Source organism: Saccopteryx bilineata, chromosome 1 (genome assembly GCF_036850765.1).
Source record: "Saccopteryx bilineata isolate mSacBil1 chromosome 1, mSacBil1_pri_phased_curated, whole genome shotgun sequence".
NCBI lineage: Eukaryota > Metazoa > Chordata > Mammalia > Chiroptera > Emballonuridae > Saccopteryx > Saccopteryx bilineata.
The window spans coordinates 157,184,632-157,212,507 of NC_089490.1; the positions used below are offsets into that span (position 1 = coordinate 157,184,632).

Genomic DNA, 27,876 nt, shown 5'->3' on the forward strand with positions numbered 1-27,876 from the left:
TTGGCACCGCCCAGGAGTGAATGACGGGCTTGCAGGGACCGGGTGCAGACAGCGCTTCCGCCGGGCCATGGGTCCGCTCATGCTGCCACCGCTGCTCCTGCTGACCACGTTGCTGTCAGCGCTCTGCGGAGCCCAGGAAGCTGCTTTCCGGTTGCCGCGCTTGGCGGGGTCTATGCTCTTGTCACGGGAGGCCCTGATGAACGGGAGCCAGCCGGGCGTGCCGCACAACAGCACGCACCCGCTGGGCTCGCCTGGCCCAGCGCTCCTGCGCTCCTTCTACGTGCTTACTGGTCTCGTCAGCTTGTCGGTGCTCTACTTCCTCATCCGGGCTTTCAGGTACGTCAGGGCCACGCCTCTGTCTCTGTCGAGCCCAATCACCGTGCACTTCGCGCCTCACGTGCTTGGGGGCGAGCGCCCCGCCCCTATGGAGCTGGCGTGGACTGTGCCTATCGTCGGGTTGTCGGGTGGGTTACCCGCGGTCACGTGTTGCCTTGGTGATTTGCATCACCGCGCGGCACTAAGGCAGGTTGCAGGAACTAGTCGCAGCAACTCAAGCTGAACAGTGCGAGCGGGGGAAGGCACGCGTCTGCTTTCTGTCTCTGCTCTGCAGTACCCATGCCAGGCAGCACCCACCAGCCCAACCTAGGTCTGCGATTCCTGCCAGCAGCACCCTCCTTTTAAGCCCCCATCCCAGAGCGGTGAGGCGGGCCCTCTGGGCAGGGCCAAACAGAACCATACCTTCCTTTTTCCTCTTTCAGCACAGAGCTGGCTGTGGTCAGTTTCTTGGTTACACGTATGTTCCTCCTAAAGTGTTGACTCCTCTTCCTTCCCCATGGCCCACATGCCCTGCCAGGTTCTGGTTCAGCCCCCTGGCTTCCCTGTTTCACTTCCTGTTTGGGGCTGACCTCCAGAGGGCCTTTGTCATTCAGATTTTTTGTTGTTGTTCAGACCTTTTATCTTTTTTTTTTTTTCTCGTGCAGACTTTTTAAAGGGGCCATTTTGTCCCTCACCAACACTCCTGTGGGTGCACAATGCTCTTATTCCCTCCAAGTACTGCACTTGATCTTGCTGCATCAAGAAGCAAGAAGCGCCTGATCTGTGGTGGCGCAGTGGATAAAGCGTCGCACTGAAATGCTGAGGTCGCTGGTTTGAGGCCCTGGGCTTTCCTGGTCAAGGCACATACGAGAAGTAACTACTGTAACTTGATGCTTCTCGCTCCCCTGGTCGCCTTCTCTCTCTCTCTCAACTCAATAAATAGAAAATAAATAGAATCTTTAAAAAAACAGAAGCAAGAAGCCCCCACACTCCTTTTTTTCCTTAGTGGTAGTCAAGAGGGTGTGGGGGTGGGGCTTCTGCCTGAAACAGACTGCCCTCGGTTCACTGGTGTCTGGTACACCCTCATTCTTCTCTAACACTCTCTCTCTCTCTTTTTTTTTTTTTTTGTATTTTTCCGAAGTTGGAAACAGGGAAGCAGTCAGACAGACTCCGGCATGGGCCCCACTGGGATCCACCGGGCACGCCCACCAGGGGGTGATACGCTGCCCATCTGGGGCGTCGCTCTGTTGCAACCAGAGCCATTCTAGCTCTGAGGCAGAGGCCACAGAGCCACCCTCAGCGCCCGGGCCAACTTTGCTCCAATGGAGCCTTGGCTGCAGGAGGGGAAGAGAGAGACAGAGAGGAAGGAGAGGGGGAGGGGTGGAGAAGCAGATGGGCACTTCTCCTGTGTGCCCTGGCCGGGAATCGAACCTGGGACTCCCGCACGCCAGGCTGATGTTCTACCACTGAGCCAACCGGCCAGGGCCTCTAACACTCTCTTTTTGTTTTTTTATTCATTCATTTTTGATGGGTGGGAGGTGAGAGAGAGAGAGAGAGAGAAGAGCAGGGGGAGGGGTAGGAAGCATCAACTCCCATATGTGCCTTGACCAGGCAAGCTCAGGGTTTCAAACCAGCGACTTTTGTGTTCCAGGTTGAGGCTTTATTCACTGTGCCACCACAGGTCAAGCCAACACTCCATTTTCTTTTCAGTAGAAGGATAACGGCAACCTCCTGTCAGAGTCCTGGTCAAGAGTCCCGCCAAAGGAGGTGTCCACCTCCCATTGTTGACAGAAAAGCAACTAATAATCACTGTGAATATTATAAGACAAGAAACACAATTAGGGAAGACACAGGAGGCAGAAAGCAGAAACAACAGAGGACCATGGGGGAAGGCAGGAAGTGCGATGTGTCAGCTACCCCCTGAGTTGACCTGAGACAGCCACTGATTGCACCTGGTACTGCTTCCAGGTTGAAGAAACCCCAGCGGAGGAACTACGGCCTCCTGGCCAACACTGAGGACCCCACCGAGATGGCCTCACTGAACAGTGATGAAGAAACCGTCTTTGAGACGAGGCATCTGAAATGGTAGTGAAGTCCTTGCCCCACCTCTGGAAGCTCTGGGTGGGTGGGTGGAGTAGAGCTGGAGAGCTGAGAAGACCACTGATTTTTTTTTTTCTAGAGAGAAGAAGGGAGAAATATGAGAAGCATCAACTCGTAATTGCATCACTTTAGTTGTTCATTGATTGCTTCTCATACCTGCCTTGACTAGGGGCTCCTGCTGAGACAGTGACCCCTTGCTCAGAGACCTTGGGGTTTCGAACCTGGGACATTATGTCCCAGGTTAACACTCTATCCACTGTGCCACCACTTGTCAGGTACCACTGATTTTTGAGGTCATCCACATATCCCAGGTTGTGTGGCCTTGGGCAAGACATATGCCTTTCTTAGCCTCAGTTTCCCGTTTCTTTCAGATGGAAAGGGACTGTAATTTTGAATCAGTGCTCTGGGTCTAACCCTGAAGGTGAAAATCAATGTCAGAGATGGAGAATTAACTGCAGGGTGCTGCAGAGGGGATGGGTTGGGATGCCTCTGTATGACCCCAGCCCCAGGAAGAGCATTAGCAGGCAAAGAGAATGGCAGGAAGGACGAAGGAGAGCAGGACTAAGGACCTAGGGCCTGCTGGGTGCAGAGCTGACACTGGGAATGAGCAGGAGCAGAGCAGGAATGTGGAGCTGAGCAGGGAATGATAGCTGTTCAGCCCAGTTTGTTGGGGGCACAGGTGCAGAGGCCAGAAGACCAGGGGACAGTTTTGATGTTCTAAGCTTCCAGGGGAGGTGTTGTTATAATGTGGTAGCCCCTTTGGTTTTTTCCCCCCTCCTCTGGCTATGGGACCTCTTTCCCCTTCCCCACAGATGTGAAGTCAGGCAGGTCCTAACAGGCTTGAGGAGGTGGACCCCAGTGGATTTGGGGATGGGCTGGACAGGTGAGAGGGATTTTGGTCACTTAGAGTGCCAGGCACAGTGTGGGAGAGTGGATTAGGATAAACCCCTTGCTCCATACTTTTTATCCCTACCCCTCATCTTCCAGATGTTCAGGTTGGAGAGGCGGTGTTCCCAGCATCCCTGTGGGAAAGACAGAGACAGCCCACTCCCAGTGCCTAAACACCTGCCAATTCTCCCGCTGGCCTGAGAGCTCGAGTGGGACCTGCCCAGCCCACCTGAAGCCGTCTTGACCCTCCACTGCCACAGAACCACGCAGGATGTCAGGTGCAAACCAGTGGGGCTGCCCCATCCAGGATTCTGAGACCTTCTGGTTGGACTGTGACTTGTGCTACTGACCCTTGCCCATAGGGACCCAGCTGAGTTCTGGCAGGCAGGTGGGCTGCAGGTTCTATCTGGGAGTGCCTTCCCACTGGGCTGAGGAAAATAAAGGTAGCAGTGGCTCTGTAGCTGGCACCCAATTGCACACTCGGCCAGACCTTGCATCTAAGCTCACAGATGGGGTAGGTGGTAGAATGGAGCTTGATCTTGGCCTGGCTTTTCTTATCTCTGGCCACACTGGGCTTCTTTGGTCTTGTCCCCAGCTGTTCTGAGGGCCCAGTGAGGAGTTCTGTGAGGTAGACAGAGGGATGGGAGGACCTGTCAGTCATTGCTTCTGAACCTAGAGAGAACTGTTCATCAAAGGCCTTATATAGGGGCTCCCTCTTCTGTGCTACCTTCAGCCTGGGGCCCCTCAAGGACCATGTCCTCTGGGATCTTCACCTCACCCCATTTATACCACCAGTGTCTTTGGGGCTGTAGTATAGGGGACCTATTCCGGACCCCTGTGTCCACCATGCCTTTCCCCTGTCAGCCTCCTGTGGAATCATTGATGAGCCTCCTGCAGCACCTGACTTCATTCCTAGTGAGGGGCTTGATGGGTTCTTCTGTGGGCTTTGTTTTTCCTTCATGATACTATGTCTAGGCAGGATCCAGCTCTGTCACCCCTGCCCTCTGTAAATTTTATCCAGAAGAGTAAGAGCAGAGGGGCTTACCTCTGGCAGCCCCACTGCCTGAGGTCTCCCCACACACCACAGATCAGAACTATTACAGCCATGTCATTAGAAGGAGCAGCCAGTAGGTGGTAGCCTTGTGCTGCCCAGCCTCTGCTCCACTAGCCTGCCCAGCCCTGGTGTGGCCTGGGCTCATCCAGTTGGGGAAATAGATCTAGTTGGAGACCCTACTTTTCATGCCTCCTTCTGAGCCTCGCCTTGTCCCTATGTCCACTCTGGGATGGGCCAAGCCTGCTGCCCGCTTGGGATCCATTGGCACCCTGGGCCTATCTCTCTCAGCCCTACTGACCCTCTCTCTGGAGTTGAGCCTGGGCTGGTCTGTCTCTCTCCAGGAGCAGAGGAGTCATCTCTGCCAGTCAGCTCATCACTGCTCATTCCATCTCCAGTCCTCTGAGCTGGTCCCCATTCTGCTTCCTTGGGCATCTCTATCTGCATCACTCCAACTCTGCTCATACTTCCACTTCCCCTTCCTTCTCTAGTGCCCACTTACCACCCCTAGAAAGTCCTCCCTCCCTGACTGCTCCCTGCCCCTGCCTTCCTCACCATTCTTTGGGAGGGACCTGCACTGAGGGACCCACAGATCCTCCAGGGGAGGTTGAGGAAGTGTGGCCAGAGTCCTCTGGAGGCCCCAGATGTCATATCCCCTGCCTATCAGGCTCTGGTTGTTCCTTCCCTATCTTCCCCCCTCCATTTCCATACACTTTTGTCTTTTGGTCTCTACAGCTCTGTCTTTCTCTTATTCTGAGCCCCTGCCTGTCTCCCTGTTTGTGTTTCTCCATCTGCACAGGCTCTCACTTGGTTTTTCTCCACTTCTGCCTCTCTCCCTGTCTGACCCACTGGGACACACTTTTAACAGGTGCACAGACACCATGTGGGTCCCCCCACTCTGTGATCTGTGCCCCTCTCCCACAGCTCTGAGCAATTTCTTGAGCTTCAAAAGGCACATTAATTACTCTAATGAGGTCAGGAGAGACTCCGCGTCTGCCATCCGGAGCTGGGAACTCATTGTATGCCCTCCGGCCTGGCTGTCCTCTGCCCACCCTTGTGGGGTGGGAGAGGTATCCCTTGCTTCTAGGCCTGTGCGCCTGTCAGCCTCACTGCACCCCCCCTCCCCCGCATTAGTGTCGAGTAATTGGCAGCCCCCTCCAAGGTTAATGCAATATTAGCAGGAACTTCTCAGTGGCTAAAAGCCAGGAGAGGGACCTATCAGCATGAGATGAAGGGCCTGGGTCCTGGTGGCTCAAGGGCCCTTGTGTGCATACATACTTGTGAACATGGGAAGGGCTTCCAACCTCTTGCACTCGGATGCGGGCCCAGGACACATAAATAGCATGTGATATAGACTGTCATGCTTACGGATGGACACAACACCTGCACACATATCCCAAACCTGTGCCAGATTAGGGTGCACGACCTGTAGCCTAGTGCCCTTGAGGCCCCTCCTACCACCTCCAACCCCCCCCCCCTCCACAGGTCCACTGGACATGCAGCAAACGTGTCTCCTCAACCATGGGCAAGTTGGGGTCTCAGCTCCTGGTTGACTACTGTGTGGCTTCTCCATCTTGGGAATGGGGACAAGTGGGAGCTGGATGCCTTGGGCTCATTAAAGGGTTGGCCTGTGCCTGGAATGCTGAGGTTGCCGGTTCAGAACCCTGGGCTTGCCCAGTCCAGGCACATATGGGAGTTGATGCTTTCTGCTCCTCCCCCTCTTCTCTTTCTCTCTCTATCTCTCTGTCTCTCTTCTCTAAAATGAATAAATAAATTAATAAATTAAATAATTAAAAACCAACAACAACAGGTGGCCTGTGGCTGGATGCTTGCCTAAGGCCAGTGGCCAGTAGTAGTCAAGTTGTGTCCCAGTAGGTAGGAGTTCTTGGACACTCTGGTTCTGATGTGGGTTCCCTCGGACATGATCCCCCAGCACCCAGCAGTCACATTCCTCTTACCTAGGGTCAGCAGATGAGGCAGCTGTGCCTTCCTGGGGTTCTTAGGATCCCAGTCCTCTCTGATCTCTCATCCTCCCTGGTGGCTCATTGCCCCATTTTCCTCTTTTTTTTTTTTTTTTTTAGATTTTATTTATTTATTTTAGAGAGAAGAGAGAGAAGGGGGAGAAGAGCGGGAAGCATCAACTCGTAGTAGTTGCTTCTTGTAAAAGGTGAAAGATTTATACGATATGAAGAGAAACAAGAGTATAGTAGTAGTTGCTTCTTGTATGTGCCTTGACCAGGCAAGCCTGGGGTTTCGAACCAGTGACTTCAGTGTTCCAGGTCAACGCTTTATCCACTGCGCCACCACAGGTCAGGCCCCATTTCCCTCTCTGGAGGAGTCTGAGCCACCATACTCTCCCACCAGGATGTGCTGGTCCTGGGCTGGTGTGGCTGGGCAGGTACACCCAGAGCTGCCCTACCCAGCACAGTAGCCACATGTGGCTGTTTACATTTATACTCAAAGTAACTGAAATTAAAAGCCTAGCTCCTTGTTACACTTGACCATATTATATGCGCACAGTAGCTATGGGGAGCTGGGAGCACTTGTATGGGACAGTGAAGATCTGAAACGTTTCCATTCTCAAGAGAAGTCTAACCCCAGACTGGCTTGTGGTTGCCATGGAGAACAGGTCTCTGTCCAGGCCTGGGGCTGGGAAGGTGGGAAGGAAGGGAGGAAGGAGGAGGGAACTAGCAGGGGTATGGGTCCTGTTTAGTTTCTGGCCTTGGCAGTTAAAGGAATCTTAGGTCTGGCTGAGATTTCAAGGGCCTGACTGGACACAAGCAAGGGAAGTTAAATTCATCAGCAAGAGAATACATTTTTATTTATTTATTATTATTATTTTTTAATTTTTTATTTTTCCAGAGACAGAGAGAGAGTCACGGAGAGGGATAGACAGGGACAGACAGACAGGAATGGAGAGATGAGAAGCATCAATCATTAGTTTTTTCTTGCGCATTGAGACACCTTAGTTGTTCATTGATTGCTTTCTCATATGTGCCTTGACCTCGGGCCTTCAGCAGACCAAGCAACCCCTTGCTCGAGCCAGCAACCCTGGATCCAAGCTGGTGAGCTTTTGCTCAAACCAGATGAGCCCGCGCTCAAGCTGGCAACCACGGGGTCTCGAACCTGGGTCCTCCGCTTCCCAGTCTGATGCTCTATCCACTGCGCCACCGCCTGGTCAGGCTATTTATTTATTTTTAAAATATTTTATTTATTCATTGTAGAGAGGAGAGAGAGAGAAGTGGGGGAAGAGCAGGAAGCATCAACTCTCATGTGTGCCCTGACTGGGCAAGTCTCAGGCTTCAAACTGGCTACCTCAGCATTCCAGATTGACATTTCATCTACTATGCCACCACAGGCCGGGCACATTTTTATTTTCAATGACAGAAGTCAACAGCCCTGAAGCCTGGGGGAATTCTTGACCCCTTCACTATAGGTGTGGGCCAGGCTGGTGCAGATGCCCTGCCCTGCTCTGACCAGGGTCAGTGGAGCTCCTGGCCTGCTGAGGCCCCTACCCTTCTCCACCAGAAATCTCCTTGAGATGGGGCATCTGAACACTGCTGGAACCAGGCTGCAGATTTGGTCCAACTTATTCTGTAATGAGAAATTTCTCCTGGGCCTGACCAGGTGGTGGCGCAGTGGATAGAGCGTCAGACTGGGATGCGGAAGACCCAGGTTCGAGACCCCGAGGTCCCCAGCTTGAGCGTGGGCTCATCTGGTTTGAGCAAAAGCCCACCAGCTTGGACCCAAGGTCACTGGCCCCAGCAAGGGGTTACTTGGTCTGCTGAATGCCCGCGGTCAAGGCACATATGAGAAAGCAATCAATGAACAACTAAGGTGTTGCAACACGCTAAGGTGATGCTTCTCATCTCTCTCCGTTCCTGTCTGTCCGTCCCTGTCTATCCCTCTCTCTGACTCACTGTCTCTGTAAAATAAATAAATAAATAAGTAAAATAAAATAAAATAAAAAGATTTCTCCTGGTATATTTTTAACTTTTTTTTTTAATTTTTATTTTTTATATATTCATTTTAGAGAGGAGATGGAGAGACAGAGGAAGAGAGAGAGAGGAGATACAGAGAGAGAGAATGGGGAGGAGCTGGAAGCATCAACTCCCATATGTGCCTTGACCAGGCAAGCCCAGGGTTTCGAACTGGCGACCTCAGCATTTCCAGGTCGATGCTTTATCCACTGCGCCACCACAGGTCTTAGCCTTCTTGATAACACTGTGACTCTTTTTTTTTTTTTTTTTGCATTTTTCTGAAGCTGGAAACAGGGAGAGACAGTCAGACTCCCGCATGCGCCCGACCGGGATCCACCCGGCACGCCCACCATGGGGCTACGCTCTGCTCATCCTGGGCGTTGCCATGTTGTGACCAGAGTCACTCTAGGCCTGAGGCAGAGGCCACAGAGCCATCCTCAGCGCCCAGGCCATCTTTGCTCCAATGGAGCCTTGGCTGCGAGAGGGGAAGAGAGAGACAGAGAGGAAGGCGCGGTGGAGGGGTGGAGAAGCAAATGGGTGCTTCTCCTGTGTGCCCTGGCCGGGAATCGAACCCGGGTCCTCCGCACGCTAGGCCGGCGCTCTACCGCTGAGCCAACCGGCCAGGGCGACACTGTGACCTTTGAAGGCTAAGAGTACTAGACACTGATCCCTACCCTGGGGACTTGTCTTATGGACCAGATGGCAGGTGAAGGGTAATGGGTAGTGGGTCAAGGGTTAGTGGGTACTGGACTGGGGTCTGTAGGTGGTAGGTGATGGGTCAGTAGGCTATAAGTATTGAGCCAGGGGTCCTAGAGTACAGGCTAGGGGCCAGGTCTGAGCATGGCTGAGACAAGATCCTCCCTGAGTCTGGGAAAGACCCTTGAACCCAAGAGTACAGACCCAGGTGGATGGAGATAGACCTTATCAGTGACCCTGTCCTGGGTCTGAGCCTGGGGCTAACAGAGGACTCTGGATGGCCCCAGACCCTGACTAAGCATTGAACCCAAGACTTAAATCCTGTTCCCAAAGTGAGCCTAAAGTCCAACTCTTGACTTCAGAGGAAGCCTACTCCAGAAATTGATGCCTGATCCCAGCTGATGCCTTGCCCGCTGAGGCTGGAGGCTGGGACAACCCTCAGTCCTGGAAGGGAACGGCCTCTTGGGCACCTATAATTGGCCCCAGCTGGGCAAGGGTGCCCATGAGCAGCTGGGCAGCTGTTCTTTGCCTCCACCCCTCTCTTGCCCATGGCCAAGCCTCAGAGCTTTGCATTCCTCTCCTCCCTGAGCCCCCCTAGGCACAGAGAGATTGAGTGGGGGACACATGCTTTTGTTCCTTTCCCTGCTCCAGCTCTGACCTTGAGAGAGAAAAGAACAGAAGGAAAATAGAGCTTCAGCTCAAAACAGCTAGGCAGCAGCAATGGTGGCTTTTACAGAGGCAGCTCTCCTCTTGGCCCCTGCATACAAACAAGTTGACCCATCACTGCCCTCTTAAGAGTACATACCCCCTGCCCAGGGTGCCCTGCCTGCTCCCCTTTGCAGGTCCAATTATGCTGGGTTTGACAGAAAGCCCCCACCCTGTCTGTGAGGTCCCATAATATAGAATGGTTCCCCCTTAGGCAGGATTCTGGGCTAGGCCAGGCATAGTGGCACTGGCTGTGTGGTAGCACTTTCTGTGCCTAAGTCCAGCCACCAGACCTCTGCTTAGGAAATGAATGTCCCTTTGTTCTCCCAAAGAGCCACCAACTAGCCAGCTGGGTTGAGCCCTTGTTCCAGGGGTGTCCAGAGAGTTTAAAGTCCTGCCACATGCCTTGGGCAAATTCTGGTCTTCTCTGATTTCTCCTGGGCTTGCCCCAGCCACCACTTACAGGGAGGTTCCTTCCTCTTCAGACTTATTGGCCCAGCTCTGGGACCAGCATCTGCAGTTTGTCAGAGGACAGAACCCACAACCCCAAACAGACTGGGCTGAGTTCTGCAGATGACAGAGAACTGAGAACCTTATGCTGTGGGGGGTTGGAGCATAAGGTGGGACAGGCCTTGAAAAATAGAGTTGTAATGAGAAGGGGAGAGACTCTAGCTACAGCTTAGCAAAGGTGGGGAAGTGTGGCTGGTGGGGAAGTAGGAGAAGCTCAGGAGATACATGGCACATGCCCACAGCATAGCAAAGGTGTGTGGCTGGCATGAGTCTTGGTTGAAGGTTAGCTTGCCTATCAGTAGCCTCTCATGGTCCCTGGGAGGAACTTTGACTATTAGTCACATGGGTACCTTGCAGTTCAAAAACTCTTGACTCCAAATTCTGCTGCTTGCCTGGGTGTGAGAAACAAACCCAAAGAGGTAGAACCTAGTTGGGCGCCACTGGTATTTTCCAGCCAGCACTTGGTGACAGCTTACCTCCACAAGCTCAGTCTGGTGGGGAAGGCTGTGGCATGACTAGAGGTCAGGCCCTCAGGAGTGATCACTCAGAGTCCACTTTAGGCCTTTGCTTATGCTGTGCCCTCTGCCTGAACATCCTTCCCATTCTTTTGTCCTTGTTAGACTTCTGTATGTTGACTTATCTGCTGAAGGTGCCAAGTTAGGGAATCTTGTTGCATTTTCCAGATCAGAAAACAGGTCCAGAGAGAAGTGACTATCCTGACAGATTCCAGGTAGGACAGTAGTGGACTTTGGTCAGCCTAACTGCAAAATCTCCACCAGGTGGGATCGAAGAGAGCCAAGTTGACGTGGCCTGGTTTAGGATTTGGGGTTTGTGCAGGGAGCAGGCTCAGCTGGGTTTAGAATTTGGGTTTGAATGACAGGGTGAGATAAGGGTGTCATCTCGGTGCCTCCTGCTCCTCGAACTGACAGGCTCGCAGTTGGGCTTGGTGGCCTGAATGGAGGTGACAGGAACTCAGGGGACCTCCTTCAGGACCGGGTGACGTTGATCAAATCTTTGAGGCAGGACCCTGGGGCTAGTATATAGACAGCCCGACCGAGGAATCGGACCAAGGACTCGTCTGGGACGCTTTGGCTGGGGCAGGGGGCGCGGTTGAGGCAGAAGCTCCCGCCTATCCCAGCGTGGCCGGGGCACGGCAGGAGGGGGCGCCCGCGGCCCTCCCGGCGCTCGGGAGGGACAAAGGCCGGAGCCCCGGGCCCCTCCTCGGCGGGTACGGCGGAGGCTGCCCGCGCTCCGAGAGTCCTCGCGGCCGGGCCGGCGCCCGGGGCGACCCCGGCGCCCCGCCCGCCGCCTCCGCCTGACTTCTCGGCGCCGGAGGTCGCGCGCACTCAGGCGGGGGCAGCGGGGATCTCCAAGCGCCGGTGCGCTCCCTCCCTCCTGCCGTGTGCCCGCCTGCTCGGTGGCGGTGGCGGCAGCGGCGAAGGAGGCGGAGACAGCTGTCAGGCGGCGGCGAGGCGAGCGCGGCGGCCGGACACGGGCCATGGCGCCCGTGCAGTGTCCGCTGTTGCCTGTGCTACTGCTGCTGCTCCTGCCGCCACCGCCGCCGCCCTTAGCGCGCTCCGAGGACGCCACCCGAGCCAACTCGGACCGCTACGCGGTCTACTGGAACCGCAGCAACCCCAGGTGAGCGCGGGCGGGGACAGGGCGCTGGGGGACCCTGGATGCCCCCCTCCCCCCCCTCCCAGCCTGGCCTCCCCACCTTGAGTTCCGGGCATCCCCCAAGCATGCTGCTTCCGGAGTGGGGGGTGCCTGGTCCCCGCGGAGCCCCCAGGGAATCCCGGCCCCCACCCAGAGTTTGGGGGACTTTCGCTGCTCGTGCATTCTCCCTCTGGGGTGTCCCACTGCCATGTAGTCTTGGGGGACTTGTGCCCACATGCCCCAGAACGCTGTTGTCCCCAGGAGTTTGGGAATCTCCTCTGGCACCCTCAGAAACCGTGCAGCTCTAAGTTCCCTTCCAAACTTGGGGGACCCCATCCATGGGCCTCTCCAAGGAACCCCCTTTCAGAATTGGTGGTGATCCTGGGGGACCTTGACACTGAGCTGTGCGTGGAAACCGGGGACCATGGCCTCCACTGCACAGCGGGTTAGCAGGTAGGTCCCCAGAATAACTTGAGGAAGTTAGGATGTTCCTCTACTGACCCAGAGTCCACCTTTCTAGGGGGTTTCTCATCCTGGCTTTGTACAGGAAGACTGAGGTACTTAGGGAGCTGGGAGTCATTCCCAGGAGTCTTGATAGGGTAGTGCCCTTGCCCATCTTCCTAGCACTGATGGGGAAACTGAGGGGCAGAGGGGATGAGCAACTGACTCAAGGTCATGGCAAGAGAGCAGAGCTAGAGCAGGGACCCAAGTGGCCTTGTGCCCAGCCTGCCAAGGTGCCAATGTCTGCCTGCCTGCACAACCTCCTCAGTGCTGTGTGCTGAGTACAATTTTTTGAGGGGTAGTAAAAGCCCTCATTAGACAAAGTGAGAAAAGTTTGCTAGTGACTGACCACATACTGGACATCAGCAAAAGCATCCCTCTGGGCTGTCCCTGGGTCTCAAAGGCTGAGTGGGCTGGGGCGTCCCATGGGCGATAGGGCCCCAAGGCCCCATGGCTTTATTGTCAACTCCAGCACTCAGGGTCTCACAGCTTTCACTGGGGGTGCTGAGCCAGCTGGCCTTCCGGGTCCTTTGCTCGTCTGCCACTCATCACTTTCTATTTCCAAGCCCTGCTGAGCCCCCTTCTGAGGCTGCCATCCCCCCGCTGTCCCCTGCCATCTTTATTCCCTGGGCCGAAAGTTGCATAAACGGCGGTCTTTGAGGCAGGCTCTGGGACAAGGGTGCCCAGTGTCCGCTGTGGGGGCAGGCTGCGCACCCAGACACTCCGCTTAGTTGTCCAGCTGTGGGGTCAGACCCTGGGGTCCAAGATAGAGACTCCATTCCAAGGAGGATTGGCCAGGCCACCTTGGAGCCAGTCTCCTCACCGCTAGCCCCATTGGTCACATGTGGGTTTAATTAAGACTCTTCCCTGCAGCCACCTGAGCAGGGAACCAAGTGGGCAGTGCTTCCTGGCTCAAGTTTTTGGTTTAAGCTTTAAAATCCCTGTCCCTGTCATGGCCTGTCCTTTGTTCTAGCAAATGCCAAACACACAAGGACCCGCAAATGAACTAGGATGAGCCAGGATGGAAAGGGGTCATTGGGGCAGTCCTCTGCCCCACCTGCCACAGGGCCGTGCTGCTGGCAGGGTCCCATCAGGAAAAGGAGGTACCTGGTCCTGCCACTCAGCCACCTCCTGTTGCTGACCAGACAGCCCTGCTCTAACCAGCTGCCTAAGGGGATGGCCTTGTTTGCCCGGTTGGCACACCTTTATCACATTCTTCTCTTCCTGCCTGGCATGTCCCAGGTGGGAGGTGACTGCCCTGACATCTTGTGATGGGGGTGGGGTCAGGTGGGTTCAGACTGGGACCCTGTTCATTGCTGAGGTTGAGGGCTCTGCCAAAGGGGGCCTTGGTGCCTGGGGACTCCTTGGGAGGTTTAGTGTCCAGAGGTGGCTAGACTGGAACCTGGACCCAGTGATGGGGTATCTCAGGCACAGGAGGAAGGGTGGTGCTGGGTCTGAGGGTACCTAGGAATGGAGCTTTTCCGAGAGCACCCAGTCCTGGGACCATGGCCTGGGGAGAGGAGCAGGGTCTCAGAGCAGGCTTGAAGCATGAGGCAGCCTTGGGCACAGACATGAGAAACAGGCCTGTTTGGGGAGAGACAAGGGTAGGGTCAAATCAGAAAGATTGGTGGTGGTGGCAGGCTGAGGAGACACAAACGAGAAGGGGGGTATAGCTGAGCCTGAAAGGGGCACACACAAAAGGCACTGTGAGGAAGGGGACAGAACTAAGGGTGGGCAGCTTGAGTCAGGAACAGACGGTCAGAGAAGAAAGGATCCTGAGGGGTGGCTGTGCCCAGATGGGGATGGACAGGCACTGGTGGCACTGTGGTAAGGCCAGCCACCCTCACCTGGCTGGGCCTGGTACCTTCGTTGAGTTAGTAGGTGTGTGGCTATTTCCCAGATTATGTCCTCCTGCTGTGCAGATTATTTCCTGCGGCCTGCAGACTTTGTCACAGGAGCCCCCTATCTACCTCCATGGCTGTCATAGGGTGGGGCCCTGTTGCCAGTCTAGCCACCCTCCCCTGACACCCACACAAGTCCATCCCTGGGCACCTCTGGGCCTGTCTTCAGCCAGAATGGGCTGGGCCAGGGCCTCGGCCGGCTGCCCTCATCCGGCCCGGCCACTGGCTGAGGATGGGGCTACATGTACATTTGTGCACATGGGGGGGTGCAGGGGCTGCAAGGTGTGTCTGTGTTGATTCCTGTTCTTGTCCCCACTATGTGGGGGTCATGGCAACCCTGGGGGATGCAGTTCTGTGTGTATGGTGCATATGCTTGTCCATGTGGCAGGGTGACACATGTACTTGTATGTGCATGGCAGCCCTGGCATGTTTGCACATGTATCTATGTGATTATGCCTGGAGTGCATGTGTATGGAAGGTGTAATACATTTGCAGGAGTGTGACTGTGTGTGGAATGTGTAGTGTCTGGGAGCACATGTGCGTATCTGCATATTTGTGCATGGAGAGAATGTGTGTCTGTTTGTGGGGTACACATGTGTCTTTAGTGTGTCTGTGGTGAGCACATATGTGTCTGTGTGTGCAGCCTGGCTCTGGCTGTCCCAGGGCCTCACTGATGGTGGCACAGCCTGCCCTCCTTTCACCCCCTCCTTGGGCCAGGTAGGTCCCTGCTGGGGGACATGTCAAGATACCTCAGGCCCTATGCTGCCTGTGGTGCAGAGGGGCCGTCAAGATTGACAGTGAGCACCAAGGAGGGTGCCTGCCACCCCTCAGACTCTCCACCAGATTGGAACACTGCAGGCAGACTACACCCAGCTATGCCAACCTGAGTGGGGGCTCTGGACTTGGCACTTACCCCTACCAGGCATCTCAGGCTCTGGCCCCTCTTCCTTGGCCCTCTACTGGCTGGATTGCCCATGGGGTAGGCAGTGGCCATGCTTCCTCTTAAATGATCCAGTGGGAAAAGGAGGATTTGGGAAGGATATTCCTATGGAGTAGGTGTGGGCCTCCATCCCCATCCCCAGTGTCCTTGCCTGGGCCTCTTGGGGTGGAGGTGGGGGTGGGGGGTGGCTGATTCTGAAGGGGCAATGCCATTATTTGCCACGTAAGGCTTTTTTTGTTTGTTTGTTTGAAGGAAGCTCATCTGGCCCTGGCAGGATTTCAATGGTTAGAGCATTGTTCTGAAGCACAGAGGTTGCTGGTTCGATCCTTGGTCAGGTTACATACAAGAACAGCTTGATATTCTTGTCTCTCTCTCTCTCTCCTGTCCTCTCTTGTTGAAATCAGTAAATTAAAAAAAAAATTTTTTTGCCTGACCTGTGGTGGCTCAGTGGATAAAGTGTCGACCTGGAAATGCTGAGGTCGCCGGTTCAAAACCCTGGGCTTGCCTGGTCAAGGCACATATGGGAGTTGATGCTTCCAGCTCCTCCCCCCGTCTCTCTCTCTCTCTCTCTCTCTCTCTCTCCTCTCTAAAATGAATAAAAAAAAAAAAAAAAAAAAAAAAAAAAATTTTTTTTTTTAAGTGACACTGTCACTCTGAAAGAAAAACTCGTCTGCCTGTCTTGCGGGTCTTGGAGAGTGAGACCTGGTGCGTCTGGGGGCTTGGGGTCAGAACGTGGAGTCCAGGAGGCCATGGGAGGGACTGGACTTGGGTTTGTGGGGTCCTGGAATCCTGGGTGTGATCTCAGATGGTGGCTTGGCTGCTCTGAACCCATCTCCCCTCCGTGAAGTGGGGATGGCAGGCTGTACCCCTCAGCAGATGGCAGTAGAATTCTAAGGGGCACAAAGAGGGCAAACCAATGTAGTACCTATGGGCAAAAGGAGGTGTCTCCAAACCCCCAAACCCACAGTGACAATGACGTTCCTGGGTGGGGGTGGCAGTGCCAGGAAGCCGAGTGGAGCAGTCCTGAGACTCTCCCACTTACTGAGGGCCTGGGCTCCCTCCATCTGGGTCTAAGCTAGGGTGCAGAGGCCTCCTTTGGTCTGATGGGCTGGTGGTCCTCTGTCCCCAGCCTTGGTCCCTCCCCACTGTGGACCACTTGGGTGGTCTCAGCAGAGGAAGAAACAGGATCAGGGATAGAGGCTCAAGGCCAACAGTAGACAGGGATGGATTTGGCCTCTATCTGCCTGGGAGCTAGGCTGGGGAGGAGGCTGGTATCTCCCACCTCCAGGTCCTGCAGCTGATATCCTCTTTAGGTTCATGAGTCCCAGGTAATGTGTGGAGGTTGTCCTGGGAGTGGCAGGTCCATTAATGGGGGTCTGGGAGGCAGTGATTTTCTTCCAGTGACTGTTCTGCAGCCCCTGTGCCAGGCCAGGTGGAGGTCCCACCTCCTTTCCCCTTTCATCTGCTTCAGGAATGGGTGACATGGCTAGTCATGCTCTATGGTATCCCTGTGGGGATGTTTCTGTTTGGGAGTTGGGTCCAGAGGGAGGGCTAGAATGTGTCCCCCACCCACTGGTTTGGGTTATGTATGGGGGTGTGGGGGCAGGAACAGAGTTCCCACCATGTTGTACCCACCCTAGATTGGTGTGTGAGTACAAAAACCATTGGGGATTTTTTCATCTCAACCAGACTTTGAACTTGGTGCCCAGCCAGACCCAGTTGCAGCAGTACCCCTCTCCTGTCCCTACACTGACCTGGCTATTGTGGGCACTCAGCCCCATGTCTCAGTCTCCCTGTCAGCCCAAGATCTTGGTTTTATGGGGCTTCATTCGCCATGTGAGCCAAATTGCCCCTTTGCCCAGCCCAGCCACCAGCCATGCAGTCCCCTAACCAGCCCACTCTGTGGGTCAGGCACCCCATTTTGCCTCCGTTTCACGGACCTGGAGTAAGTGAGTCGATAAAGGCCATGCAGAAGCCAGGCCCTATTGGGCGTCACTCCTCTCAAAGAGGCAGCCAGGTTTGGGGCTGGCCAAGGGCTGTCAGGGACACTGCACGTATTCTGGGGGCAGAGGTGGGGTATCCAAAACAGACCTGTGGACTATGCATCTGGGCTATGTCTTACTGAGACTGGCCCAGGGCCAGGACTGATTCTGTGCCCTTTTCCCACCTTTTGTACCCACCTTGTCCCATTTATTTTCTCTTGCTTTGGCTCTGGGGCTCTTGCACTCAGTGTACTCCTGTATCCTCACTTTCCAACCCTGCACTACTTTGGGGCCCTGACTTTCCCTGCGGTCCCACCCAGTCTCCCCCTTCCTGGTGGGGAAATGTTTTCTTGGCCCCTCGAAACCCTGGGGGTGGGCACTGAGGCTTCAGGGGCTTCACTGGGGGCAGCAGGCAGAGACAAGCGGGCTCTGCCCCACTAGGGTGAGGTATGGGCACCCAGGGCCCTGGCATGCTGCCTGCTCCACCAGCGCCTCAGTTTCCAGTCTGAGAAGCCCCCCTATTTTTGAGTGAGATCCCTAATTAGTTGTTATTAGCTCCTAATGACTTGATAATTGCCAATAGGGGCTAATGAGCAGCTTGCCAGGTGGTTGTAGGGAGGGGGGAACTGGCAAGATTGAGGTGGCCATGAAGGGCAGGTCTGGGAGCCCTGATGGATGAGGGATCACCCAGGGATAGAAGGGCTGCCTGGAGGAGCAGACTTTGGCAGGGTGATCCAACTAGGGGCAAAGGTGTGGCTGGCAGGGGTACAAGAGGGAGCAGGAAGTCTGAGAGCCTGGAGAGCCCTCTGCCTGGGGAAGATCCCAAGTCAAGTCACTAACCCCTTAGTGAGAATTTCCATCTCTGTCTGCTGCAACCACAGAATTTCAGAATATTAGGCTAAGGCCCCAATGGAGGAAATGAAGGCTTTGTATTTTATGCACCAGGACACTAAGCACCAGGCTTGGTTTTGGGGTTGGGCTTCCCTACACAGGAGTGAGGCACCCACCCCTAGCTCACTAGCCAACTTGGAACCAGGAATGCCAATACAGAAGTCCATTACTATTTTATTATATTTTTAACAAGAAAGATAGAGACAGAGAGAGGGACCGATAGGGACAGAGAGGCAGGAAGGGAGAGAGAGGAGAAGCATCAAATTCTTCGTTACCACAGTTCATTGATTGCTTTCTCATATGTGCCTTGACCCGGGGGGCTACAGCAGAGCAAGTGGCCCCTTGCTCAAGCCAGCAACCTTGGGCTTCAAACTAGCGCTCAAGCCAGCGACCATAGGGTCATGTCTATGATCCCACATTCAAGCCAGTGACCCTGTGCTCAAGCTGATGAGCTCACGCTCAAGCCTGTGACCTCAGGGTTTCGAACCTGGGTCCTCTGTGTCCCAGGCCAACACTATCCACTGCGCCACTGCCTGGTTAGGTAAGGCCATTGCTATTTTAGAGTCAGGAAGGGAGAAAAATATGGCCCACTTAAGCAGCCAGAGTTCTGGTGGAGGGGGCTTCTCCTAGGACACACCTGCCTGGGGTCCTCTCTTCCCCATGTAGAGGCCCTTGTTTGCACCTCAAGACTATAATACTTTGAATCCTTGGCCTTTGTTTGACCAACAAACATGTATTAAGTGTAGGGCCTGTGCTGGTCACCAGGAAGGGATAGAGAGGAAGCCAACACCCACTGTCCAAAAGGGCAGACAGTATGCTTTATGGAGGCAAAACTATGATATTGTAATGAGATATATGATAAGTTGGGGGAGGCAGGGAAAAGCATTCTAGGCAGAGGGAAGAGTGTGTGCAAAGGCCCTGGGGTGGGAACAGGAACAGCCAGGAGGCTGGTGTGGCTAGAAAGGAAGCAGAAGGTGATGAGAGTGGAGGTGTCAGGACCACATGGGGTCTTGGGAAGACTTTTTTTTTTTTTTTGTATTTTTCTGAAGCTAGAAACGGGGAGAGACAGTCAGACTCCCACATGCGCCCGACCGGGATCCACCCGGCACGCCCACCAGGGGGCGACGCTCTGCCTACCAGGGGGTGATGCTCTGCCCCTCCGGGGCGTCGCTCTGTCGTGACCAGAGCCACTCTAGCCCCTGGGGCAGAGGCCAAGGAGCCATCCCCAGTGCCCGGGCCATCCTTGCTCCAATGGAGCCTCGGCTGCGGGAGGGGAAGAGAGAGACAGAGAGGAAGGAGAGGGGGAGGGGTGGAGAAGCAGATGGGTGCTTCTCCTGTGTGCCCTGGCCAGGAATCGAACCCGGGACTTCTGCACGCCAGGCTGATGCTCTACCACTGAGCCAACCGGCCAGGGCCCCAAGACTGGTTTTTATTCTGAGCAATGGGCAGGGTTTTGAGCCGTTGGATCACAGACATTCAAAAAAGTGAACACTGGATTTTGAGAGGCCAGGAGACTAGCCAGCTTTGTGGGGCACAGATGTCTGGCCTGTTACCCAACAAAATGGCCTTGGTTTCTGATGCTTTTTTCAGAAGATGAAGAGAGAATGATGGTGGCATCTGGTGCAGGGGAAGACAAATGTAATAGGGGACACAGATGGAGATAGAGGGGGAGGAAAGGGTCACACTGTGGCCCCACATTCCTATGTCCATTCTGGTCTCAAGAAAGCATTGCAGAGTGCTAGGCTTTCTTTCAGGCTACTTGTGCATTCCAGGTATTGTGCCGCTGATAGGAAACTGAGGCCTAGAGGTGTTGGGGGTTAGGACAGCAGGCCTTATAGCCTATCAGTCCCTCCATGGTTCCTCCATCGTGGTCTCTCCCACAGGGCCTGGCATGGGTACCAGCCAGTCCCCAGGTGGGTGCTCGGCCACCGCTACCATAGATCGGCTGGTCAATGGGGTTTTCAGTAGGACCAGGAAGGAGCGAAAATGACTTTTCAAAAAGCTTGGAGCGGGCCCTGGCCAATGGGTCAGTGGACAGAGGGTTGGCCTGGCATATGGACGTTTTGGGTTCGATTCCTAGTCGGGGCACACAGGAGAAGCAACCATCTGCTCCCCCCCATCCCACTTCCCCTCCCGCAGCCAGTGGCTCAATTGGTTTGAATGTGGGCCTGGGCACTGAGGATAGCTCTGTTGGAACACATCAGCCTCAGGTGCTAAAAATAGCTTGGTACTCGAACATCCACCATTGATGGCATTGCAGAGTGGATCTTGGTGGGGGCGCACGCAGGAGTTAGCTTCTCTATCTCCCCTCCTCTCCTCTCACCTAAAAAACAAAAAACAAACAAACAAAAAAACCTGAAGCGGCTTCTGCATCAGTCAAGCCCAAGGGGCTGGAGGACATGGTTAATCAATGAGACACCCATGCCCGGCCAGCCTTGCGGCAGCCTGAAAAATAGAATCCAAGGCTGACTCTGGTCACATCCTGATCCTGGCTCTGTTCCAGCCTGATCCCCACTTTGTGACTCTAGCTGCCAGACACATTTATTCTACAAAAACTCTCCCACCTTTGGGAGGTGATGAGTTCCCCATACCTGGACAAACTCAATAGAATGGGATAGGAGCCGGAGGAGAATCTGCTTCTTCTCCCTTGAGAACTTAAAATTCTGTGAGCTTCAATCTTAGTTGTAGACTTGAAATCACTGTTGTAGTGATGGATGGGGGAACTGAGGCACAAGTGAGCAGGGTCTTCTGCCTGCCTCATTCCATCCTCTAGGGGTCCCAGGAGCCTCTGTCCTGCCTGATGCTGCATCTCAGGGGTAGCAGGGAGCCAGCTTCTGCCATCTGATAATCCTGCAGCCCCCTCAGGTGCCGACTGTGCCAGTTAGCGCTCCCAGCATGGAAGCCCTGCTGAGCTCCCTGCCACAGACTGGGGCTATTGGCAGGATGGGCACAGAGGTAACGGCAGGGCTGGGATTTCAGCAGCCTGTACCCTCCCTGCTGCCCAACCTGGCTGGACCTCAGTTTCCCCACATGTACAGGGAGAGAGGAGACAGCAGTAGCCTGGGAGCCTAGCCTGCAAGTCTTGTTGCTCAGGCTTTTTATGTGCTAATAAGCCCCTCTCAGGAGGCCACCCTTGTCCAGGCCATCCAGGCTGCGTTTACATGACAGGGACTCAGGGGACCCTCTCCAGAAGATCTAAGGGCTCCTGGCAGTGTAACCCGAGGCAGTGATGGAAGAGAAGCTGTCAGTCTCTGGCTCAGCTGACCTCCATCCTCCTAAGACAAGGCTGGGTCAGGAAGGCTGCCCCAGGAAGGGGCTCAGGCTGCGTGACAGTCTAAAACAGGGATCTCAAACTCGTTGCCATGCGGCCCGCCCACCAATTTTGTGCGGCTCGCAGACTAATCAAACTTCGTGGATTAATCTGCGGGCCGCACAAAATTGGTGGGCGGGCCGCGAGTTTGAGACCTCTGGTCTAAAGGGACCTCCCTGGCAAAGACTGGGAGTCAGGGCTGAGGAGCTGAGATGTCATGGGTAGGGGAACCTAATGGAGTGACCAGGAGCTTGGGGGAGGGTGAGGCAGCTGTCAGATTCTGGAGGCTCTGGAGAGAGGATGCAAGACTCCCTGGGGTCACACAGGATGGAAGGGATGGGGCTGGGGGTCCAACTCAAGACACCTCTGAGCTAGGCCAAGGGAGTGCCTGAGAGTTCTTCACTCCGAGCTCTGCCACCTGCGGGGAAACTGAGGTTAGTGGAGGTAGCGCTTACCCCAGAGGAGGCCAGAACTCGGGGCCTGTGTTCCTGTGCCACCTTAGGCTTTCTGGGCAGGGAGATCTGCTGCGGAAGGAAGGCTAAGGAGCTGCATATGATGGGCAGGATGGGGGGCTGTCTAGAGAAGGAGGCGTAGAAATCAAGCCATAATAACGTTTCTGGAGATCTTGGTGGGGGAACAGCTAGTACATGGCAAAGAAACCTGCTTACCCAAGAAAGGCCCAAATATCGGGCCGGGGGTGGGGGGGTTGGGGGTGGGTGGGAAGGGGAGGTGCTTCCGAGTCACCTGATACCTGGTCGTTTGCATGTTACCCAGAGTGCCTGGTGGCAGCCCCTCCACCTCCACCTCCACCTCCTCCTCCTCCTCAGCTCCAACCACGTTGTGAGCCCGGGGCTCAGGCGCCCGCCAACTGACCAGTCTGCTGAGCCAGAGACCGGGTGTGTGCCAAACAGGGGACCTTGAGCTCGCACCCTGGAACCTCTCAGCATCCGCCCAGCGGTCTCCTACGACCGACCCCGCCACGTGCTGACCACGTCCTCACGCTCTCACTCCCTGAGCTCACCTCCTCCTGCTTTGCATCCCTTGACCCGCCCCCGCTCTGGTCCCTTTCCTTACACTTGTTATCCCCGACCACGCTGACATCTGGTGCCGCTACCGAGCTGGCTCTGCCCAGCGATGACCACCGGCCCCGCCCCCAGGTTCCACGTGGGCGCGGCAGACGACCACGGGGGCTACACGGTGGAGGTGAGCATCAACGACTACCTGGACATCTATTGCCCGCACTACGGGGCGCCGCTGCCTCCAGTCGAGCGCATGGAGCACTACGTGCTGTACATGGTCAACGGCGAAGGCCACGCCTCTTGCGACCATCGGCAGCGCGGCTTCAAGCGTTGGGAGTGCAACCGTCCAGCGGCGCCGGGGGGGCCGCTCAAGTTCTCCGAGAAGTTCCAGCTCTTCACGCCCTTCTCGCTGGGCTTTGAGTTCCGCCCGGGCCAGGAATACTACTACATCTGTGAGTGGGTAGGCGGGGCGGGGCGGGGCTAGGAAGCAGGAAAGGGAGCGGGATCGGGAACGGGAACGAGCGGGGCCTAGGTAGAGTCCAGGGCGTGGTTTCGACTCGGCTCCCTAGTCCAGCGCAGGCTTCTGTCCTGGGGAGTCCGTCTGGTGGATGTTCTCATTATCCTCCCAGCAAAGCCCCGGAGGCCCACTGTCAGAGTCCCCATTTTGCAGGTGGGGAAGCTGAGGCTCAGCGGGGCTTAGACCATACATAGGACCCCAGCCTCTAGATCGACTACTGGACCTCTGGGCTGGGGGAGCCGATGGCCCCACTGTTAATCTGTCTCACGCTGAGACCAGAGCTGCACATTCCTCAGAGCGCCAAGGGGGTAAACTGAGCCATAAGGAGCCTGGTGGGAGAGTGGAACTTGGTCAAAGCCAGAGGAGAGAGCAAACCCCTTGTTCTACCTGGCACAGCCTGGCGTGGGCAAGGGTCTCCCAGCCTCTGCCCCTGGCACGCCAACCCAACGTCTGTTGCCGCGAAGGGACCCAACTTCTCGACATTCCGTGTCCTGCTGTGTCAAATTAAACTCCACAAGGTCCCGTTTTCTCTTTTTCTGCTGTATTTGGACATTTTCTTTTTTTTAATTCAGAGAAGAAGGGGGCGGGCTGGAGAAAGGAGGTTTTTTTTTTTTTTAATTTAAAAAATATTTTTTTAGAACGACAGAGAGAGGAAAGGGGAGAAAGAGAGAGAAGCATTCTTTATTCCAGTTGTGCACTCATTGGTTGCTCCCCATATATTCCCTGACTGAGGATCAAACCCTCAACCTTGGTGTTTAGGGATGACACTATAACCAACTGAGCAACTGGTCAGGGCCAAGAAGGTGTTTGTTTGTTTTAAGTTTAAAAAAAAATTTTTTTTTTTCAGTTTAGAGAGGAGGGGGGGAGATACAGTGAGAGAGAGAGAAGGGGGAGGAGCAGGAAGCATTAACTCCCATATGTGCCTTGACCAGGCAAGCCAGGGTTTTGAACCGGCAACCTCAGTGTTTCCAGGTTGACGCTTTATCCACTGCGCCACCACAAGTCAGGCTGTTTGTTTGTTTTTAAAAGTACTGGGCGTCAGCCTTGGCCGGTTGGCTCAGTGGTAGAGCGTTGGCCTGGTGTGCGGGAGTCTTGGGTTCAATTCCGGGCCAGGGCACACAGGAGAAGTGCCCATCTGCTTCTCCACCCCTCCCCCTCTCCTTCCTCTCTGTCTCTCTCTTTCCCTTCAGCAGCCAAGGCTCCATTGGAGCAAAGTTGGCCCAGGCCCTGAGGATGGCTCTATGGCCTCTGCCTCAGGCGGTAGAATGGCTCTAGTTGCAACAGAGCAACGCCCCAGATTGGCAGAGCGTCGCCCCCTGGTGGGCATGCCGGGTGGATCCCGGTCAGGTGCATGCCGGAGTCTGTCTGACTGCCTCCCGGTTTCCATCTTCAGAAAAATACAATGAATGAATGAATGAATGAATGAATGGAGAGAGAGAGAGGGAGGGAGGAAGAGAAAGAGAGAGCGAGAAAGAGAGAGAGAGAGAGAAAGAAAAGAAAGAAAGAAAGAAAAGTACTGGGATCGAACCGTAATGTTGGTGTATTGGATGATGCTAACCAACTGAGCTACCTGACCAGGGCAGAAGGTGTTTAAGTTCTTTGATATAAGAAGAATTATATTTTCTTTCTGAGATAGGAGTTACTTACACAAAGATCATTATTGCCGGTTTGATCCCTGGTCAGGGCACATACAGGAACAGCTTGATGTTCCTGTCTCATTTTCCTGCCTCTCTTTCTTTTTTTCTTTCTTTTTTTTTTTTTTTTTTTGTATTTTTCTGAAGTTGGAAATGGGGAGGCAGACAGACAGACTTCCGCATGCGCCCGACCGGGATCCACCCGGCATGCCCACCAGGGGGCGATGCTCTGCCCATCTGGGGTGTTGCTCTGTTGCAACCAGAGCCATTCTGGCGCCTGAGGCAGAGGCCATGGAGCCATCCTCAGCGCCCGGGCCAACTTTGCTCCAATGCAGCCTTGGCTGCGGGAGGGGAAGAGAGAGACAGAGAGGAAGGAGAGGGGGAGGGGTGGAGAAGCAAATGGGCACTTCTCCTGTGTGCCCTGGCCGGGAATCGAACCTGGGACTCCTGCACGCCAGGCTGACGCTCCACCACTGAGCCAACCGGCCAGGGCCTCCCTGCCTCTCTTTCAAAAAAAAAAAAGAAAGATTATTACTGTAGTTATTTGTCTTATCTCCGTTATATGTTATTTTTATTAAGTGCTCTTTATCTTCATCTCCCTGAGTGAGGGCCTTCTGCGAGGTGGGGGGCAGAGGTGGCAGCCGAAGACAGAGGACAGGCTGAGGGAACAGGTGAGGATAGGCCCAGCTATAGCTCTGTAAGTGTACCATACCTAATATATGTGTGCACTCTGCTGACCCTCTCTTTTCTGATTCATGGGTGAGCTGTGGCACCATCCCTGCCCCCTCTAGGGCCCTTGTCATGTTGGCCAGGAAGCAGGGAGCAATAATGGTGGAATTTTAGGCATGAGGACCCAGTGTGCTTCCAGCTCCACATGACCTCTGAAGTGTGGTTTCCTCCAAGAGAGGCAGAACCTGCCTCCCTCTCAGGGTAACTGGTTTCTGTTTTCTCCCAGATAGAAGTAATCTTTTCCAGAGTACCTATTGTGTACCAGCTGAGGGCCAGATAGGGGGTGATTTGCCAACAGGCACTCAGAGAGCAGGGATTTGATTCCATGTCAACCATTTGGTTGTAGTGAGTTTTGGCTGATAAATTGAAAACAAACTTTTTTTTTTTTTTTTTAACAGGGACAGAGAGAGAGTCAGAGAGAGGGATAGATAGGGACAGACAGACAGGAAAGGAGAGAGATGAGAAGCATCAATCATCAGTTTCTCATTGTGACACTTTAGTTGTTCATTGATTGCTTTCTCACATGTGCCTTGACCGTGGGCCTTAAGCAGACCGAGGGACCCCTTGCTCGAGCCAGGGGCCTTGGGTCCAAGCTAGTGAGCTTTTTTTTTTTTTGCTCCAGCCAGATGAGCTCGTGCTCAAGCTGGCAACCTTGGGGGCTCAAACCTAGGTCTTCCGCATCCCAGTCCGTCGCTCTTTATCCACTGCGCCACCGCCTGGTCAGGCCACCCCCTGCCCTACTAACTCAGAAACCCTCTCTTCCAGCTGCTACGCCACCCAATGCTGTGGACCAGCCCTGCCTGCGGCTGAAGGTTTATGTTCGGCCAACCAGTAAGTACTCAGGGAGTTGGGCAGGGTCCAGACCTCCACCCTTGTATTCCCAATGAGGACCCACTGAGTGGTCAGTGTAGACAGGAGATGATCACAGAACAGCCTGGGGAATCTCACAACCTCAGCAAAGGCAGGCTCACCCTTGAGAGTCAGTTTCCCCATCTGCAAATCAGGACAACATTTGAAACCTTCAAGAGTGAAGGTTGAGCCGTGGCTGGGTAGCTCAGTTGGTTAGTGTTATCCTGATATGCCAAGGTTGTGGGTTAGATCTCTGGTCAGGGTATGTACAAGAGTCAACCAATGAAATAGTGAATGGGTGGAACAACAAATTTCTCTCTCCCTCTCTCCTTCTCTTCCTTCTTCTCTCTCCCTGTCTCTCCTTTCTTCCTACCTCTCCCCTACTTTAAAATTAAAACAAAGCAAAACAAAAAAAATGGAGTGAAGGTTGAGGCCCATCTCCAAGCCCCTCACTGAGGCTATAACCACCAGGTGTGGGCATCAGAGAAGGGCCTGTTTTCTGAGCTCTTGAAACACCATAACCACACCCAGAAACGAGGGGGCTCCTGAAGCCTTGAGACTTCACCCGGGTGCCAGGCTCACAATAGTTGGGTGCCAGCTATTTACTTCAGTGTGTGCGGAGATACAACCTCAACCAAGGTGGACAGAAATCTCAGTGCCCCCGGGGGGCGGGGCAGCCAGGTTTGAGATATTTAATGATATTCTGGTTGGGATATGCTCTAGGAAGCAATAGGAAGCAGATGGGGGTGGCCACTTAGGGAGGGGTCTGGGCCACCACTGACTGTTCTGTCTCCATGTCCCCTAGATGAGACCCTGTATGAGGCCCCTGAGCCCATCTTCACCAGCAATAATTCATGTAGTAGCCTGGGCAGCTACCAGCTTTTCCTCAGCACTGTCCCAGTGCTCTGGACCTTCCTGGGCTCCTAGTACCCGCCTGCAGGATGCCGGCCCCACCTGACGAATGCATCCAAGACCAAATAGAGACGTCTGGCTTTCCTATGACTGGTGCTGCCACCACCTGCAGGACAAGCTGCAAGGACAGAGGGCAGCCAATAGCCCTTGATGCCTGAGGGGCAGGGTGTCAGTGCAGCCCTTGTCCAGACCATCACATCAGGGGCACAGGAGAACCTGAAAAACTGTCAGTGATATTGGGCTTTTTGTTTATTTTTTATGGTTGGATCAGAAAGACTTGAGTTTTTAATTTAATTTATTCCTTGTTATCTTATCGCCAGTGACTTTGGGAAGGAAACAATGGATAGGATGGGGGCTCCTTGGCCCCCTGGGAAATGGGGATGGGGAATCCCTAATCTGGTTGCTCCATTTTTTGGGTCCTGGCTGAAGGTCAGGGCAGACCCTCCCAGGTGCCCCAGGGCTGGCCAGTATGAGGCAGAAGGGGCAAGGTGAGAGCCCCAGATTCTGGCCCAGGAATCCGCCCACCTCAGACTCCTGTCACCATCAGTCCCACCCTCCTCATGGCTTATGATAGTTTCCCAGAGTGGAAACTCATGCTGTTTCACCAGAGGCCACTGTGGAGCCCTGGCCAACTTGGAATCATGGCTCCCCACCCTGTCCCACAGCCTCTTAAAGTCACCTCTGAGCCCAAGAAGACGTTACATGTCTGTAAATAGAGCCAGCAAGTATATACTGTGATTTATTTTTACTGTATTACTAAAGACAAACTGGACATTTTCTTTTTACCTCA

General features: G+C 54.4%; 2 protein-coding genes across 4 annotated transcripts; both read left to right on the forward strand.

Moving 5' to 3' along the window:
* The first annotated feature begins 27 nt into the window (after nucleotides 1–27).
* FAM174C (family with sequence similarity 174 member C) lies at nucleotides 28–22,707 on the forward strand. Of its 3 annotated transcripts, XR_010731393.1 has the most exons (4): nucleotides 28–336; nucleotides 2,284–2,400; nucleotides 3,403–3,581; nucleotides 22,584–22,707. XR_010731393.1 is itself a non-coding variant. In XM_066277676.1 (3 exons), coding segments are annotated over exons 1-3 (387 nt in total). In that variant the 5' UTR covers nucleotides 28–67; the 3' UTR covers nucleotides 3,404–3,763. The 3 variants fall into 3 exon arrangements, 2 of the variants coding, with proteins under 2 accessions (XP_066133773.1, XP_066133764.1); XM_066277676.1 differs by lacking the exon at nucleotides 22,584–22,707 and having other exon boundaries at nucleotides 3,403–3,763; XM_066277667.1 differs by lacking the exons at nucleotides 3,403–3,581; nucleotides 22,584–22,707 and having other exon boundaries at nucleotides 2,284–2,404.
* Nucleotides 11,455–27,876, forward strand: EFNA2 (ephrin A2). The gene is made up of 4 exons (XM_066277656.1): nucleotides 11,455–11,886; nucleotides 22,584–22,897; nucleotides 26,091–26,156; nucleotides 26,980–27,876. The coding sequence occupies exons 1-4, from the start codon at nucleotides 11,744–11,746 to the stop codon at nucleotides 27,099–27,101; spliced, it is 645 nt and encodes a 214-aa protein (XP_066133753.1). The 5' UTR covers nucleotides 11,455–11,743; the 3' UTR covers nucleotides 27,102–27,876.